Source organism: Plectropomus leopardus, chromosome 24 (genome assembly GCF_026936395.1).
Source record: "Plectropomus leopardus strain MGB_pleo_1.0 chromosome 24, ASM2693639v1, whole genome shotgun sequence".
NCBI classification, from domain to species: domain Eukaryota; kingdom Metazoa; phylum Chordata; class Actinopteri; order Perciformes; family Serranidae; genus Plectropomus; species Plectropomus leopardus.
Window position 1 is genome coordinate 15,300,627 of NC_142199.1, and position 16,074 is coordinate 15,316,700.

Consider the following 16,074-nt stretch of genomic DNA (forward strand, 5'->3'; position numbering starts at 1 on the left):
TGCTTTTTTAATGTTGGGGGGACTTTTTCTTTTTATCATTTTGAGATTTTGGGGGTGTTGTTTTCTAATTAAAAAACATTTTTATTTCTCTGCATTAGATACTTTTTCCTCATTATACTTAATTGCTTTTACTTAAGTAGCATTTTAAATGCAGGACTTTTACTTGTAACAGAGTTCACAGTGTGGTGTGCACGACACAGACTTAATAGATGTTTAATCTGTTTTTTTATGTTTTGCATGTGTGTAGTCAATATGCTTCTTTTGGGGATTTGGTGTCTCTTTGTGGTTATTTTTGGTGTGGTCATGTTTTGTTGCCCTCTGGCTGTTTTACCTTTTTAATTTATATCTTTTTGCAGTTTTGTATCTCTTTTTGTGCCTTCTGTGGCCATTTTCAGTCTACTAGTTGGTATGTGTTGATTTGTGTAACATTTTGCAGGTGAAGGCGAGGGAGGCCCCCTCACACTTTGGGACCCTGGACTCGTGTGCCAGATTCAGCAATCCATCCACAGCTGCAGTTCAGGAGTAAACAGGTCAGTCATTGACATATTGCCAGAATTTGAGTGCCTTAACTCTAAAAGTAATATGGCCAATGAGCCACTGCTGAGTTTTTACACTGTAGACAATAAGCCAAAATGTACCTACGTTACTTATGATGTAGTTTGAACCCCTGGACATTTTAAATTATTTTTGGAAATCATGTATGTGGTGAAAGAAGAAAAGGAACATCTTAAATGTTTCTAGCATCGAAAGCCGTCGTCTCTGATGGTATTGTGGTGTGTTAGCGCCATGGCATGGCTAACTTGCACATCTGTGAAGGCACCGTGATTGCTGAAAGATTTAGGCAGAATTAGGGCAACATGCTGCCATCCAGACCACGTCTTTAGGGATGACGCTGCTTATTCCAGCAAGAAAGCAAGCACGTTTTATTCTCAGTGGGTTTAGTTGCTAGTAATTTGTATTCTGTTTGTTTACAGTATTATTGCTTGGTATTGTGTTAATAAAAATATGTCTGGAAAAAAAAGGAAAGAAAAAAACACAAGGAAATGACCTGAAAAAGAGTGCTTAAAAATAATAATTCTCAAAGATAATTTTAAACTTATCCAAATATAGTTCTCAACATTAAGTTTCTAAATCTTATTTTTGTGCAGTTTGTCTGACATTTCTTGCCAACTTGTTCATTGCCCTTTTTTCCATTTTTATCAAAAGATATCAAATTAATTTGCTCTAAATACTTGTGAAAGGCACCTGAACGCAGCACAAGAAAATCCACATGGATTCAGGTTTCATAGGGCTAAAATTTTTAATGAAATTGTTGCAGTAATCTTCAGAGCACAATCCTGTAATATAACATAATGCCAAATTTATTTTCTATAGCTGTCTTTGCAATGTAGCTCTCATGTGCGTCTGTCTGATGTTTTGTATTTCCTCCCTGCGCTCTGTGCTCGCTGAAATTATGTTTGATCAGAAGTTAAGTCTGATATGTTTGAAAAATGCCGTGCAAGTGGGACAAGAAAATATATATATTATGGGTCCTTAAAAAGTCCTGGAAAAGTGATGAAATTTTGTCCATGAACCCTGCAGGCTGCATTTTTTTGTCTGACCCGTTTTGTCTGACACTGTGCTTGTCTACTTTTGCCGTTCTTAAATGTTTCCAGAAAATAAGACTTGTGCAACAAAGTGCTCAGTTAGCATTAGATCTTTATTTCTCATGTCACTTTGAAAGCTTACAAGGAGCTTACATTTAACTCGGGAATTCTCAAATGACACAAGCAAAGATTATATACAGTACTATAAACTGTCAGCTATGATAAAGGAGACCAAATGTACACATTTTGTAGTTATTTCCGTAGCATATGTTTTTCTGTAAGGTATAGATATTTTTTTTTTTTTTTTGCCGGAGGCAGGTGCCCGTATCCATAAAGCATTCCATATTTCCATACTTAACTCTTTGCCGTTATAAAAATATCAGATATTTCTTTATTTCATTCAATCCCTGTGTTGACAAGTGCGTCTTGATGCAACTCCTCAACATTATTGCTGCATTAGCACAGTAGTAAATTCTGGAACTCTTAAGTAAACATATATAGTAAAACATGGCTATTAGCGACTTTTTTCATTGTTGGTTTTTTTTCTCTTCCTCTTACAGGTTTTTTTTAAATACTCGACACACTTTCAAAGTGCAAAAAACTGATCTGAAAATTAAAAAAAAAAGAAAAAAAAAGGTGCAAATCATACTACAAACATCTGGTGAGAGCATAAAAGAGGACATGGCACTTCTAGCGTGGTGTGGAAGTGAGAACAGAAATGTCTGGAGCGGGGGAATAAGGATGGCGTTGATGTCTGCGGCTTGGCTCGTCCTATTCTGCGGATTAGTTTGGCTATGAGCACGTGTCATGATGGGATTGCCTACGGTGGTCGTTGCCAGTTATTCCTCGCCTCCAGTACGGATAAATTAGCCAAGGAGAAATAATACTTAACATGATATCAGCATTGAACCGCCCATAGTGGTTCCCCCTCGTAATAGTCCTCAGCTGCACTCAATACTGTTACTTCAGAGCCGACACTGATCTACCTCCATTCTTTTCCTAAACAATTTCAAAACTGACTTAAATTGTCTAAACATAAGTACAGGCAGCAGCTTCCCCCCCCCCGACTACAAAAACAAAGGAGAAGCTCGTGCCTCTAAACGAAAAAAAAAAAGCTTAGTATCATAGTTAGTCCGGTGATTCAGCAGGTGATTGAAATGGAAGATTGGAGCTCAGTCACAAAGAAAGGGAAAACACCGATGAATACTGAACTGAATTTCACTCACCCACGAGTAAAAGAAACGAAATCTCGGATGAAATGCCGGAACGCAGACGTGTGTATCTCAAAAAGGCAAGGCATTTTCTGTTCTTTCTGTTGGAGTAACTTTTGAAATCTTTAAATATCTACTTTTTAACATTATCAATATCTACAAAATGCGCATGACCATTTTGTACACAGTGATTCATTTCCCGCAATGACAACTTGTAATCATGTACAGCATGGCGACGCACCCACCCCTCCCTCTTCCTCCTCCTCCTCCTCCTCCTCTTCCCACTGCCTCGGAGGACAAAGTCCACTTAAAGCACTTTACCTGAGGTTTCATTAAGAATGCTGCAATTTGCCTTAACAGGGAGTCTTACATACGCGAGAGCACACGTGCACACACACACACACAAACGCGCTCGCAGGTGCCCACACACAAGTTGTGCATTAAAGCACGCACACACGCAGCTTGCACACTAATATCCCTGCAGGTTCATCAAGCATGCTTTTCAGAGGTTCTGGGGATATGACGCCTGCATTAAAGAGGGGGATTGAAGTCTTGGATTTTGGGGGGTGGGGGGAGGCTTTCGGCTCCTCGTCGAGCAAATTCCTTGTAGAGACTCTGTGGTGTGAGGCGTGAGAAGTGTGGCGTAGACAGAGCCCAGAGTCCGACGTGGCTGTTTTACTGGTGGGGTTGCTCTGACTTTGAGTCCCATCGCAGCCGATTCCACGGGCTCTGCTGCCTCCCGTGCTCCTCCTCTCGTAAGTGGCTAAAAGGAGCTCTACAGAGTTTCTCTGTTATCCTCCGCTTTGGAGTTCAGTAATTTTTACAGGCTAGGTTAGCCCCCCCCACACGGGAGGTCAAACGTGGTCAGCTGGTATTGAATGACTTGACCCCTGACTTTTAACCCTCTGACTTGGCTGTGGTGTTGGGGGGGTGGGGGCCTGGGAGAGCAGGGCTGGGGCAGAGAGCCAGATACTAAGGGGAGGAGGAGGACATCCTGCTTGTGGAGAAACTGCAAAAAGAATCAAAACAGGATGGATGATTATCGTCATCTACTGCATAAAATATCTGGATGACATGATGAGGATTCAGAGTCAGATGTTACCTCTGGAGCCTGTGGACCATGTGAGCCACCAGGGAGTCGGCGATGCCGGGGTAGGCCTCCTCAGCCAACAGGATGGCCTCCCTCAGCTCATCCAGGACCATGGGGTTCCCATTCACCTGCTCCTGTCTCGCCTTCAGCTGGGAGGGAGGAGAAAAGTGAGGAGGCAGAGATTTGGTTTGAGTACGATATGATGAGAGCTGGAACCCAGAGCAGAATTTGTTTTAAGTTCAATCCTAAAAAGACAGTTTTTTTCAACCATTTGAAATGGGATATCTTTTGATATAAAATTTGCCAGTGATTAAGAAGTTTTGCATTTTTTCTGTGGTTAGCGCATGTTTCTGTTACCCAGCATTCACTATGACCCTCTTTACGCTTTGCATTTAAATGCATCTCAAATCCAGATTGGATCCTGATGACATTCTTGTTTGCACAGTTTGTTGTTCTTGGCTTTTCTGTGTGCCAGTTTCATGTGTGAGGAAGCCAGGACCGGTTGTAGCCGTTCTTCACGCTCTGCTTCACCGTAGCTTCGTAAATGGCATGGTGGCGATGATGTCATTCTGTTTGGGAGTGTGTGTAGCTATTTTTGGAGAAATCGTTGTCTTCAGCGTGGTCGCAATGCATTCCTCCCTCCCTTGGCCCTTCGGCTAATTTGTCCTCATTATTTTGGAAGCATTTCACCTGCACTTTCATGTGGTCATACACTATCTGATCACACGGAATACATTTCAATGCAACTTGTCGTGTCTTTTTCACCCATGATAAGACTCTTTATTTTCCTATCCATTGTCTCGAGTGTAAATAAGACTATTCAGTGGTCAGGCAGTGTGTTGGTCATACTTACCTCAGCTAATGCAGGAGAGATGACAGTGGCCAGGCTCTGTGAATAAGGCCTCTTTGGAATGTCTTTTGTCTGTGGAAAGAGAGAGACACGTGAGAACGGGGAGTGGAGGGAAATAAAAGTGGTGCAGCTTCACCTTGAGGGGGAATTATTTTCAATCATCCCGAAATAACTTCACACCGTCTCGGCGTGGGTTAGTTCTTATGAAATAACGCACATTATCTGCAATCTGTCACAGTGGTATGACAGTCTCACCTGATCTGTTGCCCCCGACTGTCCCTCCCCGTTCTGCAGCTTCTTGGGGTCCTTTTCTCGGATGGTGAAGATCCAGTCATCACTGCCAAAGTCGTTCCCGCCCGACGCCTGGCCATCCTGCTCTCTGATTGGACAGATAGTAAAGCGGCTTTGAACACTTGTTAGGACGGGTGATGAAGTCATGCGCGTTAAATGCTTAAAGCCCATCATAACAAATGTGGGAGGAGAGCAGCACAGAGGATGTTTCTCCCCTGCAGCACAAAGTGTTTTGGTCAAATTGACTAAAGCATGTTTTTGAATTGGAGCAAAACGCGGGCAGTAAAAACAAAAACATGAAATAAAGACGTGCTGGATTTGTACAGAAAAAAAAAGCAAACGTGCAATATGGAGGACAGCGTCAAACTTACGAGTCAGACTCATCTGAACTGGACTCTGTGGTTCTGGACTGCTCTGCCTTCCACCTCTTGTACTTGTCCACCAGCTCAGTCAAGTAGGAGGTCTTTTTCGCATGGCGAACAATCAGCTTATGCTTCAGCAGCTCTTTGGCAGTCGGCCTCTGGAAATGAACAGATGAGCATATGATGTGGTCAGGGGAAACATTATCTGTGCACACAAAAAAAATGAAATCTTCACAAATCAACTCACAAAACTGGGCTCTTTGTTGAGGCAGGCCTCGACAAACTCCTTGAGCGGTTTGCTGTAGTTGCCCTCCAGTGTGGGCGGGTTGTTCTTTGGGATGAGGAATAAAACCTTCATGGGGTGGAGCTCCGAGTGGGGCGGCTCACCTTTCGCCAGCTCGATGGCTGTGATTCCCAGAGACCAGATATCAGCCTGGAGTACACAGGGAGACAAGCTGGTAACTTTGTATACGTAATATTTAAACAGCTAACCAACAATCACTCCTGTTCCACTTGTTTTTTCACTTTTTATCCTGTCATTATACGCTCTATATTGCCTTTTAATCCTAGTGTTCTCGGCACAACCTCTGTGGAAATTGTTGAACTTTCACCAGAGGGGGGTACAGCAGCCAAAACTGTGCTCAAAATATCTCAGTAAATGTAGGAAAGCAGCACTAAAAGTCAGTCACAGGCTGCAAGGAAAGACTGCATCTAAAAAAAGGGATGGGTATCATTGCGATTTTAACGGTACTTCTACTCTTTCTAATACTGCTTATTGACCCAGTACTCTAACTGTACTTTTATTTACTCTTTTGGGGGATTTTAAGGGAAAAAATTAAGAACAGAATTAACGTTGCTTTATTTTCTATATAAACACAGTATATAAATAATATTCGGCAACAGCATTGTTTAGAAGAAATCGCTCTTATAGACTATAGGGTTGAACAACGAGCTAGGTGGTCAAAAACGCTGTTTTTCTCCGCCCGTATGTGATGCACTTTCCCTCTGTGTTTTGAAAGATTGTTAGTGTTGTGTGGATGCAATTGTGGCAATGAGTAGTGTCTGTGTCAAATCACAGAGAAGTATAATGTTTTCCTGAGAGCAGGCCTCCTGTGTGTGTGTGTGTGTGTGTGTGTGTGTGTGTGAGAGAGAGAGAGAGAGAGAGAGAGACAGAGTGGTAGATCTGACTCCGCCCCACCTCTGCAGGCTCTGACACATAGAGCTCTCCTCCTGATTGAAGCTGAAAGCGCATCATAAATGCATGTGGTGCTCTATTGCAAATTAGAAATGGAGTTGTTTATGTCAGTTTATGTCACCTAAATAAACACAAAATATTTGTTCTTACTTTCTCGAATACCAATAGCAGAACTGTTAAGCTAATCAATACTCTTTTTTAATAATTCAGCCCCAATGCTCTTTTAATGCTGGATTTTGGTACCCATCCCTACTGCATTGTTGTTTTTAACCAGCAGGAGGTTTGTCGTGTTATATGCACATTTAACAGCTCTCGTTGCGCTGTGTCTCCCAGCGGGGAGTTGATAAGCCATGACCTCATCTGAGTAGGTGGTCCTTTAATGTGGGTCAGGACATATTAGTGTGCACACTGCTGAAAGACGAGCGATATGCAGCCCAGACCGTCTCTGAATGTGGTCTGAGTGATCAGATCACATGATGCATTGGGCAAGTTAATACCAAGAGTAAACAAGCTCTCAGAGCATTTCTTTGTATTAGGTGCGATTGATTAGTACTGTGCCCGAGTGCGATTGTCCCCCTGATCTGCCTTGCTGCTCAGCTTTCAAATTAGTAATGTTTTGTAGCCGAGTACACTGGGGTCATCATAATCTATCCTAACTGTCCACATGAATGACCTGTTTTTAAGTGTACTTTTGCGTTACACCATAAACAGCATCACTATTTCACATCTTCAGCAGGATGTGGTTAGTAATTATTTAGTTGTCAGTGGTGTTTGTGGAGGAGTAAAAATCAATATAGCAGAGAAAGTGTGAATGATACAGAGTGTAAATTGGACTCATTGTCCTCAACCTCACCTTGGAGTCATAGGCCGACTGTTTGATGACCTCAGGGGCCATCCAGAAGGGCGTGCCAACAAAGGTGTTGCGTTTGATCTGAGTGTCCGTGAGCTGTCCCGCCACACCGAAATCCGCCAGCTTCACCTCTCCCTGCTCGGACAGAAGCACGTTGGCAGCTGGGGAGAGGAGCACAGACGGCGAGTTTGAAGTGATGCGGCTCAGAGAAACACACGTCTGGCGACGCCATTAATCTGCATCACCAATTTATTTACTTAAGAGGGAACAACTGTCAGAAGCCTTTTAGCAAACTGCTGCAGAGCTTCATCATCTCTATTCCCCTGATGAAATACAAACTATATAATGAATGAAACCATAAGTGGACGTCAATACCATTAACGTGGTACGTGATATTTGTGTGCCACGTAGCCAGCTGAAACCTGTGTCCTCTAATAGCAGCACAATCTGTTTACCTTTGATATCCCTGTGGATCTTCTTCTCAGAGTGCAGATACTCCAGGCCCTTGAGGATCTCTCTCAGGATGGTGGCGATCTGGGTCTCATCCAGAGCTCCAGGCTCCATCTTTAAAAGAAAAACAAAGACCATGAGCTGTGGGCGTCAGCTGAGCCTCAGGGGGGACGATTATTCACTCTACAGGGCTGACAGTGGAGCAAGAGCACTGAGTAAGTCATCTAAAGCCAAACACACACCTTTGATTTACATTAAAAGGAGCAGTTGACCTATATTACACTAAAGAATATGTCTGTAATCCCAAAAAGAGCCAAATCAACAAGTACTGTCTGTGTATCAAAGCCTGAAATATCTTATTGCTCTGTGGCATGCTTCTTCTTTCTTACTTCCTCTCTCCTTCTATTCTTCTTCTCTATTTCCTGTCCTCTTCCCATCTGTCTGTCTGTGCACCAAATTACTGTTTGCTTGCAATAACTTCCAGGTACAAAACCCTGTAACAACTCTGATTTTTTTATTACTCAATTAATACAAAAAATAATTTACCCAACAATAAATATCAAAAAACTTCTAATTAATTTTTATATAATTTAATTTGATTATCTTCTCTTTAAAAAAATGATAGCAGCTACTTTTAGTCCAGTTTCCACGCCACTGTCGTGTTCTGATTTGAATAATGATATCAATAATAATACCAATAATTATTAACAGTGGGGAATTCGTTAACCAAAAACACGCTAAAAAAACCCAATGACTTTGAGACGGGGAAATCGGAGGGGCTGAAATGCTAATAGTTTTCCGTGTTTTATGACTCATGACTGGGGTTCTCAGTGTGCATCTCCGGCAGTCGCACACCTCAGTGCGACAAAAGCACAAAGCAGTAATCACTTACCAAATCTAACGCTGAGCCTCCGCCTAAATACTCCATGATGATCCATAACTTTGTGTCCTGGAACAGTGGAGACAGAAAGAGGGGAGAGTGAGCTGCCGGTGACGAGCATTAAGCGCTGCGGTGCGTTTGTGGAGACGTATTCACAGCTGGTTTATGAAGATGGTTGCTGGACTTATTACGAGGTGTCAAGAGCCAGGTGCGTTTCTAAACAAGTCATGATGACACTAATAACGGCTCGGTGGGTGTCTGAAGCCGTCTGAGGCTAATCTGTTTTTAATTTAGGATTATTGGGGGGGGGAGTGGGTAGAGGAAGAGAAATCCTTTTATGTTATTTGCTCACTTGGAGAAGAGATGAAAAAGAAACTCTTAATGTACATTATATTGCTAATAACCTCGCTGTGTGACACCATGTGTGTAACAAGCATCACCTTCAGGTACGAGCCATAGTACTTGGTGACAAAGGGGCTATCGCACTGGCTCAGGACTGTGATCTCCTGCTGAATGTCCTCGATCTCGTCCTCCGCTTCCTCCAGGTCGATGATCTTGATGGCCACCACTTTCTGGGTGCGATTGTCGATGCCTTTGAACACCTCTCCAAACGAACCCTTGCCAATGCGCTCCAGTTTTGTGAACAGCTCCTCCGGGTCAGCTTTGGCATTCTGGCAGTGACGGGAGGGGGAACAAAGCAAGGGAGGAAAGGGAAGGCGGATTTTCAAAAAAAAGAAGTAAAAACAAAAGAAAAAGAAAGAAAAAGGAATGTTTGAAAAGAACTGAATGTTGGGGAGTAAATAGGAAACACCAGCAGGGTGCCATTCTTACAGGATACATTAATTCACTCATTGCAACACCTTGTGTTTGTGTACACAGAGAGAGACACAGGAGAGTGAAAGGGAAAGAGTGTAACAGTTGGATAACAGGCAGGTTAAAAAGAATTTAAGTAACACATAATACTTCTAAAATAACATTTTAGTCCTTTTTATGCCACGCTGCCATTTGGGGGTTTACTGTCTGCCAAGTGCTTTCTCGTTTTATCTGTTTAGTCTATAAAATGTCAGTATATCACATGTTTTAAAGTGATTTGTTTGTCTGACCAAAAGTCCAGAGGCCAAAGTTAGTTCATTTACAAAAATAAAAGCAGATAAATGAAGGAAATAAATAATGGTATCTGACTGTAACATAGTAGTTACAGTAGACGGGGCCCCACATAGGGGGTTTTGGGAGGGTGGCAGCAGTTCACTGCACAGTGTCTTTATCGGGGCTTTGTTGTTGTAAATGTAAAATGTGCTAATATTTCCCAATTTTTTTTTTTTTTTGCGGAGGTGCCAAACATTAGCCTGGTTTGCCTCTTCTGACAGTGCACCCCTGACCTTGAGTGGCTTAATACAATTAATTAGAGTTTAAGATAGATATATGAGTTTGATATGAGTATGCATTAAATGAAATCTGAATTGGTGATGCCAGCACGGATGCATAATCTCACACAGTTTAATTTAGCACGACTGCGTTTCGGACAGATCAGGTGCTGTAGTTGTAAATGAGCTGAATTGTGTGAAGATGCAATTATGAAAAATCTCTAAGATGATATTATGTTGACAGCCAAATGACTGTGCACTCTGAGACATAATGAGAACTTATTTAGAGGCCACAGGAGAGACAAATTAAGCACTGCTGCATGATGTCAGACTGTGAATAAGTAGTCAGACAAAAAAAAAACCTTAGGTGGACCTCTGAAGTGTTTATTAATCAGGGAAAAGGCTGAGCATGTGTTCAGCGAACCAATGACAAACCAACATTTCCAACTTTTCTGGGGTAGCACACTGCAGCATGTGTCTGCGAGTGTTGACTCAAGAAAAAAAACGACTTGAACGCCGCAGGAAGTGAACTAAAATGACTTAACTCTCCAGAGGCTGCAATGTGGGAAACACAAGAGCCGGCGCTGACAAAAACAACTTCCTTTTATGACCTCTTTTGGGCAGAAAAAGGGTCAATGTGCCTGTTTTGAGACGGATAAAAATTAAACAGCTGCCTCACACAAGAAGGGATCCTAATGTCATAGAGGAGACACAAAAGAGACTAAACAATGTAATGCAAAGTGTGGCACAGAAGCAATAATTGATGAGTCATATTTTAATAAAACAATCACGCTCTGTTCGGAACAAAAGGGTTAAACTGCAATTAGAGCTTTAAATGAAATTGAACGCACTGACTTTCCCAGCCAGATTTACATCTTACACTTAGACTTGTTTAAATCATTATTTATTTATTTATATCTAAATAAATATTTATTATTTATTTAGAATTCATTTGAAATTCAAGAATTTCATTTGAATTTAGAATTCAAATGAAAACTTTGTGCCTCTGCGTCCTGCAGTTGAATGTATGAATAATTGTGGCCAGAACAATATTCACCAGACTGGCAGCAAAAACTTCTTTACAACTTAGCATGAGCTATTCTGTTTTAATTGAGCAGAGGCTTTTATAGGTGCCAAAATCCCAGAAGTTCCCTCTGATGCATCCTCCCCTCAGCCTCTGAGTCTGCATGAATCCACCTCCAAAGCAGAGAAATGTGCTAACAAGCCTGCACAGGGAATATAAACTGGTGCATGAGGCAGTTTACATTAGGAACAGTTATCTCCTCTAGTTATCTACCCAACACAATTATCCCCTACAGGCAAAATCCTAAAGATAGCAGCAAAGGCAAGAACAAGGCTCATGTGTGCATAATAGTTTCTTTGTATAGGGGACCTAGGGAGCTATATTGCTTTCAAGTCACGGATGAAATATTGGAGGTTTGTTTCCAATTATTTTGTTGCAAAGATGTGGCATTCGGTTGCAATTTTTAATCAATTTTGACATTAATTACAGGCCTGAAGTGCATTTCCTCCAAATTCATTCTGCCCTTTGTAGCATGAATTAACAACAATTGGGTGCATTATGATTTTATGTAAAAAGGAAACGCCTGCACACTTAACTCCACGCCACACACGTTTAATAAAGGCAACACTTCAATCCTGCTTAGATCTTCGTCAGGTCCAAATGTTTGAAAAGATGACACCACACCTATATTTACACGTTATGCTCAACAATATGTTGATGAGCTCCTCGGTGGCAGGTATGGTAAACATCTGAACCTCTCAACACTCATCAACTATTTAATAAATTAAATAGGAAATGCATAGAGACAGTACAAAGAGAAAGAAAAACAGAGATGTTTAGGCCAAAATGTGAATATATGTGAACATATGTCAATTGATGAAAACATTATATCAAGATTCTTTTTTTAATCAAAATTCATAGGGACAAATGATAATATTAGTACATTATCGGTATCGGCCAATATTGGTTGTGAAATATCAGAATTGACGGTCATGCTGATTTCTGCCGAAATCATAAACTGATATTTCATTTATTTATTTTGACAAATTGCACATGTACAATAATCAGCCACAAGTTGTAAGTATTTTTCTTATTTTGCCCAATAAAGTTGTATTTTAAAAGCATTGTATTTTATGTCTACATCTGCTGGTGAGCCATCATTTTAAGAGTGTGCATAATATGATGGTGACTACACGACAGAAGAAACTTTATGTTTACTAAAATTAATTTGGGAAAGAAGTGAACATATCAGCCAAATCAGTTGTTTTATATTGGAAAACCCCCCAAAACAACCCTAAAAATCCATCTTTCTATCAAAATACTTAATATTAAAATTCATCATCAGTCTGCATCACCTGTGTTGAAAATGATACTAAATTATGATCAGGGTACAACAGAAGCAATCTCCAATACATAAAAAGAACAAAAAAAAAAATCTAATGAAGGAAAAAAGGTCATATTTGAATAATTCATTTTTATTCTGATTGTTAACCACACCTTATGTGTAAATATAGGTGTGGTTTCATCTTTTCAAACATTTTGACTTAACCAAGATCCAAGTAGGATCTTCGTGAAACTTGGGAGTACATATGCAGGCGTTACTTTTTTCTTCGTGTACGTTATTTTTGACAGCCTTGCATCTACGTAATGTGCGCATAACTTCCCTCTCTCATCTGCGTTATGAAGTTTACAGTATTTCTGACAGCCAGCTTGGAGAGAGTGGTGTTTAACAAGGTGTGCTTGAGATGCCCACAGTGTTGCATATGTGCGCGCTGCACAAACCCACAGCAGGGAGTCACACGGTGTACATTTTGTCCTGGCACTGGACTACTTATTGCGGGACAGATGCCAAAGACCTCGGTCTTACCTGCATCCCCGGCAGGTTACCCTGAACGGGAGAGTGGGCCATGGTGATGCTGCCTGGATTTGCGCCTCGTCCAACACCGCAGGGCTGAGCTCTCCTCGGCTTCACTCCTGTTTACAGTCCCGGCTCTGGTAGCGCTAATGTTAGCAATCCTCCAGGACTCCGGGTGACACGGGCCTTCTGTGAACCGTCTCAGGTACTTTTTTGTAGTGACAAAACGTCCTCGCAAACACGCTTGTGCAGCTTTCCTGTGTCGGAACAACCCCAAGTCACCAAAACAGCTGAGCAAGCTAACAGCCGTCTGCTAATGCTAACTCTGCAAGCAAGAAATCCGCAATGTTACTTTGCTAACCAGTTGGCTAACTAACGCGTTAAATCCGATTTCCCACTCGGGGAAGTAACGCTGCGGGGACAAATGGTAACCGAAGAAGTAGCAACAACTATTTATTTCAAAATGACCCCGCTGTCACTTTCTCAAAGCGTATTCTCTCGCAAACGGTGTTGTCAGCTAGCTAACATGGTTAGCTCGCTAGCTAGCTGGCCAACGCAGACAACCTGACAAACGTTGTGTCAGCGAGCTGGCTCGGAGCACGATCGGTCTGCATACCGCAGATGTCACCCACAGCACGGAGTCTTGAATCCACCGATCGCCCAGCTTTCGATCTTTGCATGAACTTGTCCTCAGCAGCTCTACGGGTCTAGCTTTTGCAGCAAGGATAGCTCGTCAGTGTTTTTGTTTCCTCCCTCACTTTCGTCCCGTACTCTCGGCCATCTTGTCGGTGCTGTGACGCCTGGCTGGGCGGATCCGGATCCGGATCAACAACAACATCCTGACTGCTCTCTCAGGTACTGATGCTAGGTGGATGTACAGTAGGGACTGTTCTCTATTTATCAATGGAGGGGGTGGCTGGGGTGTGACTGCCTCTTTTTTTTGTTTTTTTTTTTTTGTTATTTATTTATTTATTTTTACCCTCCCCAGAGCTATAAATATGTTTCCTCGAGCCATCCACCATACAGTACTGCATATATATATATATATATATATATATATATATATATATATATATATATATATATATATATATATATATATGTATATATAACTTACCATAGGATGTACAAGATTTAAAAGTTGAAGATGTTACATTCAGTGCAGTCTTTCGATCAATTTCGACATTGGTTACATGCACTTCCTCCAAATTATTCTGCCCTGAAGGTAGGATGACGAAATCCTGGAATTAAAAAACAACTACAAAACTCCTTTTTTCATTCTTGTCATGCATGCATTTCTGTTAATAAGTGAAACCAGTTTGTTTGTGTCAAAAATTTTAATAAGACATATAGAATCGTGATTTTGATGATTTTATAGTGATTTTGATGAAATGTCACCATTTTATGCAAAGATTTGGTTATGTTTTTTTTTTGTTTTTTTTTTAACTTTCTGATGGAAGCACTTGTGTGGTCCCACACAATGTGCTCAAGGACCATCAAAAACTTGAAAATCCAACAAAAAATGTTGTTTATGGCTATGATAAATGGTGTAATTTTGGTGGTTTTTGAAAGACTGATTCAAGAGGTATGTGTGTGGTAAAATAAAAACAAAATACAGCCAGTCAAAGTTTTATGCCCTTTACCTATAAGCCAAAACTAAATATATAAAAAACATAAGTCCCTCAGGAAAACAAAACACAGCCAAAGCTGTGTGCCCCTCCACTAAGCCAAAATTAGCAATGAAAAAGAACAACATAATTTCATCCCAGTGCTTAAATCTTTTTTTTTTTTTTGACATGCCTCCCTCTTTTTGCACCACCCCTCCCTCATAAATAATGCACAGTCCCTGAGGTGCATGCATGTTTCTTTAAAATTTTCAGGAAAATAAATACAAAATACAGTCATTTGAAGTCACGTGCCCCTCTCCTGAGCCAAAATAAAAAATGTAATTCCTTCCTCAGTGTTTTAAAAATACCCCCCATAAAGAACGAACAGTCCGTTAAGTGCCCCAAAAGTCAGGGATACTTAAAGAGATCCATATTAAACCACTTTATTATTGCTGTTGTCCTCAGAATTCGATCTGACAAAACCACTGTTGGTGATTCTGTGATGATGTGAAGAAAAAATACTATTAAGGTAATTAACAATGCAGCGTTTAAAGCTATAACTCATTAGAGCTCAAGCTGTTGATTAAATCAACTCTGGGTTTTCCATGTGAAAGCCTAACAGGGACTCATCTTGGGAATCCTTGCCCTTGAAATACAGGCAGCTAATCAGAGTAAAATCCTCAATTTAATATGAAAGTCTGCATTAATCCAACAATTTAATGACAATAAAACGTTTAAATCACGGTTATTTGTAATAGTGTCATTCAGGTAATAGCATTACACTGTGAACCACGTAATTGGGATAACACAATTGCATTGCTGAAATGAAATTCCAGTGTTTTTTCCAACTAATGCTCTTTGCAGTGCATCTGTGCTGTGTGTAATTGACGTTTCGTGCGTGTGACCAGAGGGGGGCGCCAGTGTATAACTTTCCCCGCAGCAGCATCCTTGTGTAATCTGGATGCTGATGCCGGTGCACCATCGCGTGCTGCAGCCTCACATAATGACAGGATGGCCGGTGCGTGACTGCTGTTGGTGGTGGGGTTTTTTTTGGGTCGCACAGAACATTTGACATAATTGATCGATCATACAATATTGTATTTACAGCCGAGGATTGATTCTGATCATAGTGATGGCAACCTGTTCTAACAGTGAGGCCTGTATGGCGCAGGCCAGTGGTTGAGAAAATCCACATGGGCAAACACTGCAACATGACATGAGTGGTTATTAACTGGATTTCATCTGTTTGGTGACTGAATGATGTTTGCATGAAACGTCAGGTCGCTTTAAATTTAAAAAATCGCGTGACACACACGCTCCTGTCAAGAGACAGACAATTGCAAGAGATTTTTCATATAAGAGACACACTTATTTATTTTAAAACATATCTGTGTGGCTACAAATACACAATTATGTTGGAACAGTCGTCACAAATGAGTCCTTGGATAGAAGTACAGTG

General features: G+C 41.1%; 1 protein-coding gene across 1 annotated transcript; it reads right to left on the reverse strand.

The window, feature by feature from the left end:
- Nucleotides 1-1,681: 1,681 nt before the first annotated feature.
- On the reverse strand, nt 1,682-13,824 carry stk24b (serine/threonine kinase 24b (STE20 homolog, yeast)). Its single transcript, XM_042513003.2, has 12 exons — nt 13,625-13,824; nt 13,021-13,265; nt 9,206-9,436; nt 8,778-8,834; nt 7,891-7,999; nt 7,439-7,596; nt 5,638-5,823; nt 5,400-5,548; nt 4,993-5,116; nt 4,741-4,809; nt 3,900-4,036; nt 1,682-3,806 (listed from the first exon to the last, which is right to left on the reverse strand). The coding sequence occupies exons 2-12, from the start codon at nt 13,060-13,062 to the stop codon at nt 3,770-3,772; spliced, it is 1,299 nt and encodes a 432-aa protein (XP_042368937.1). The 5' UTR covers nt 13,063-13,265; nt 13,625-13,824; the 3' UTR covers nt 1,682-3,769.
- Between the last annotated feature and the right edge of the window lie 2,250 nt (nt 13,825-16,074).

Coding starts and splice junctions, on each gene's coding strand:
- stk24b (XM_042513003.2), bottom strand. CDS start 13,062: ATGGCCCACTCTCCCGTTCAGGGTAACCTGCCGGGGATGCAG. Junction 8,000..8,777: donor GAGGCTCAGCGTTAGATTTG/GTAAGTGATTAC, acceptor TTTCTTTTAAAG/ATGGAGCCTGGAGCTCTGGA. Junction 3,807..3,899: donor ATGGTCCACAGGCTCCAGAG/GTAACATCTGAC, acceptor TTCTTTTTGCAG/TTTCTCCACAAGCAGGATGT.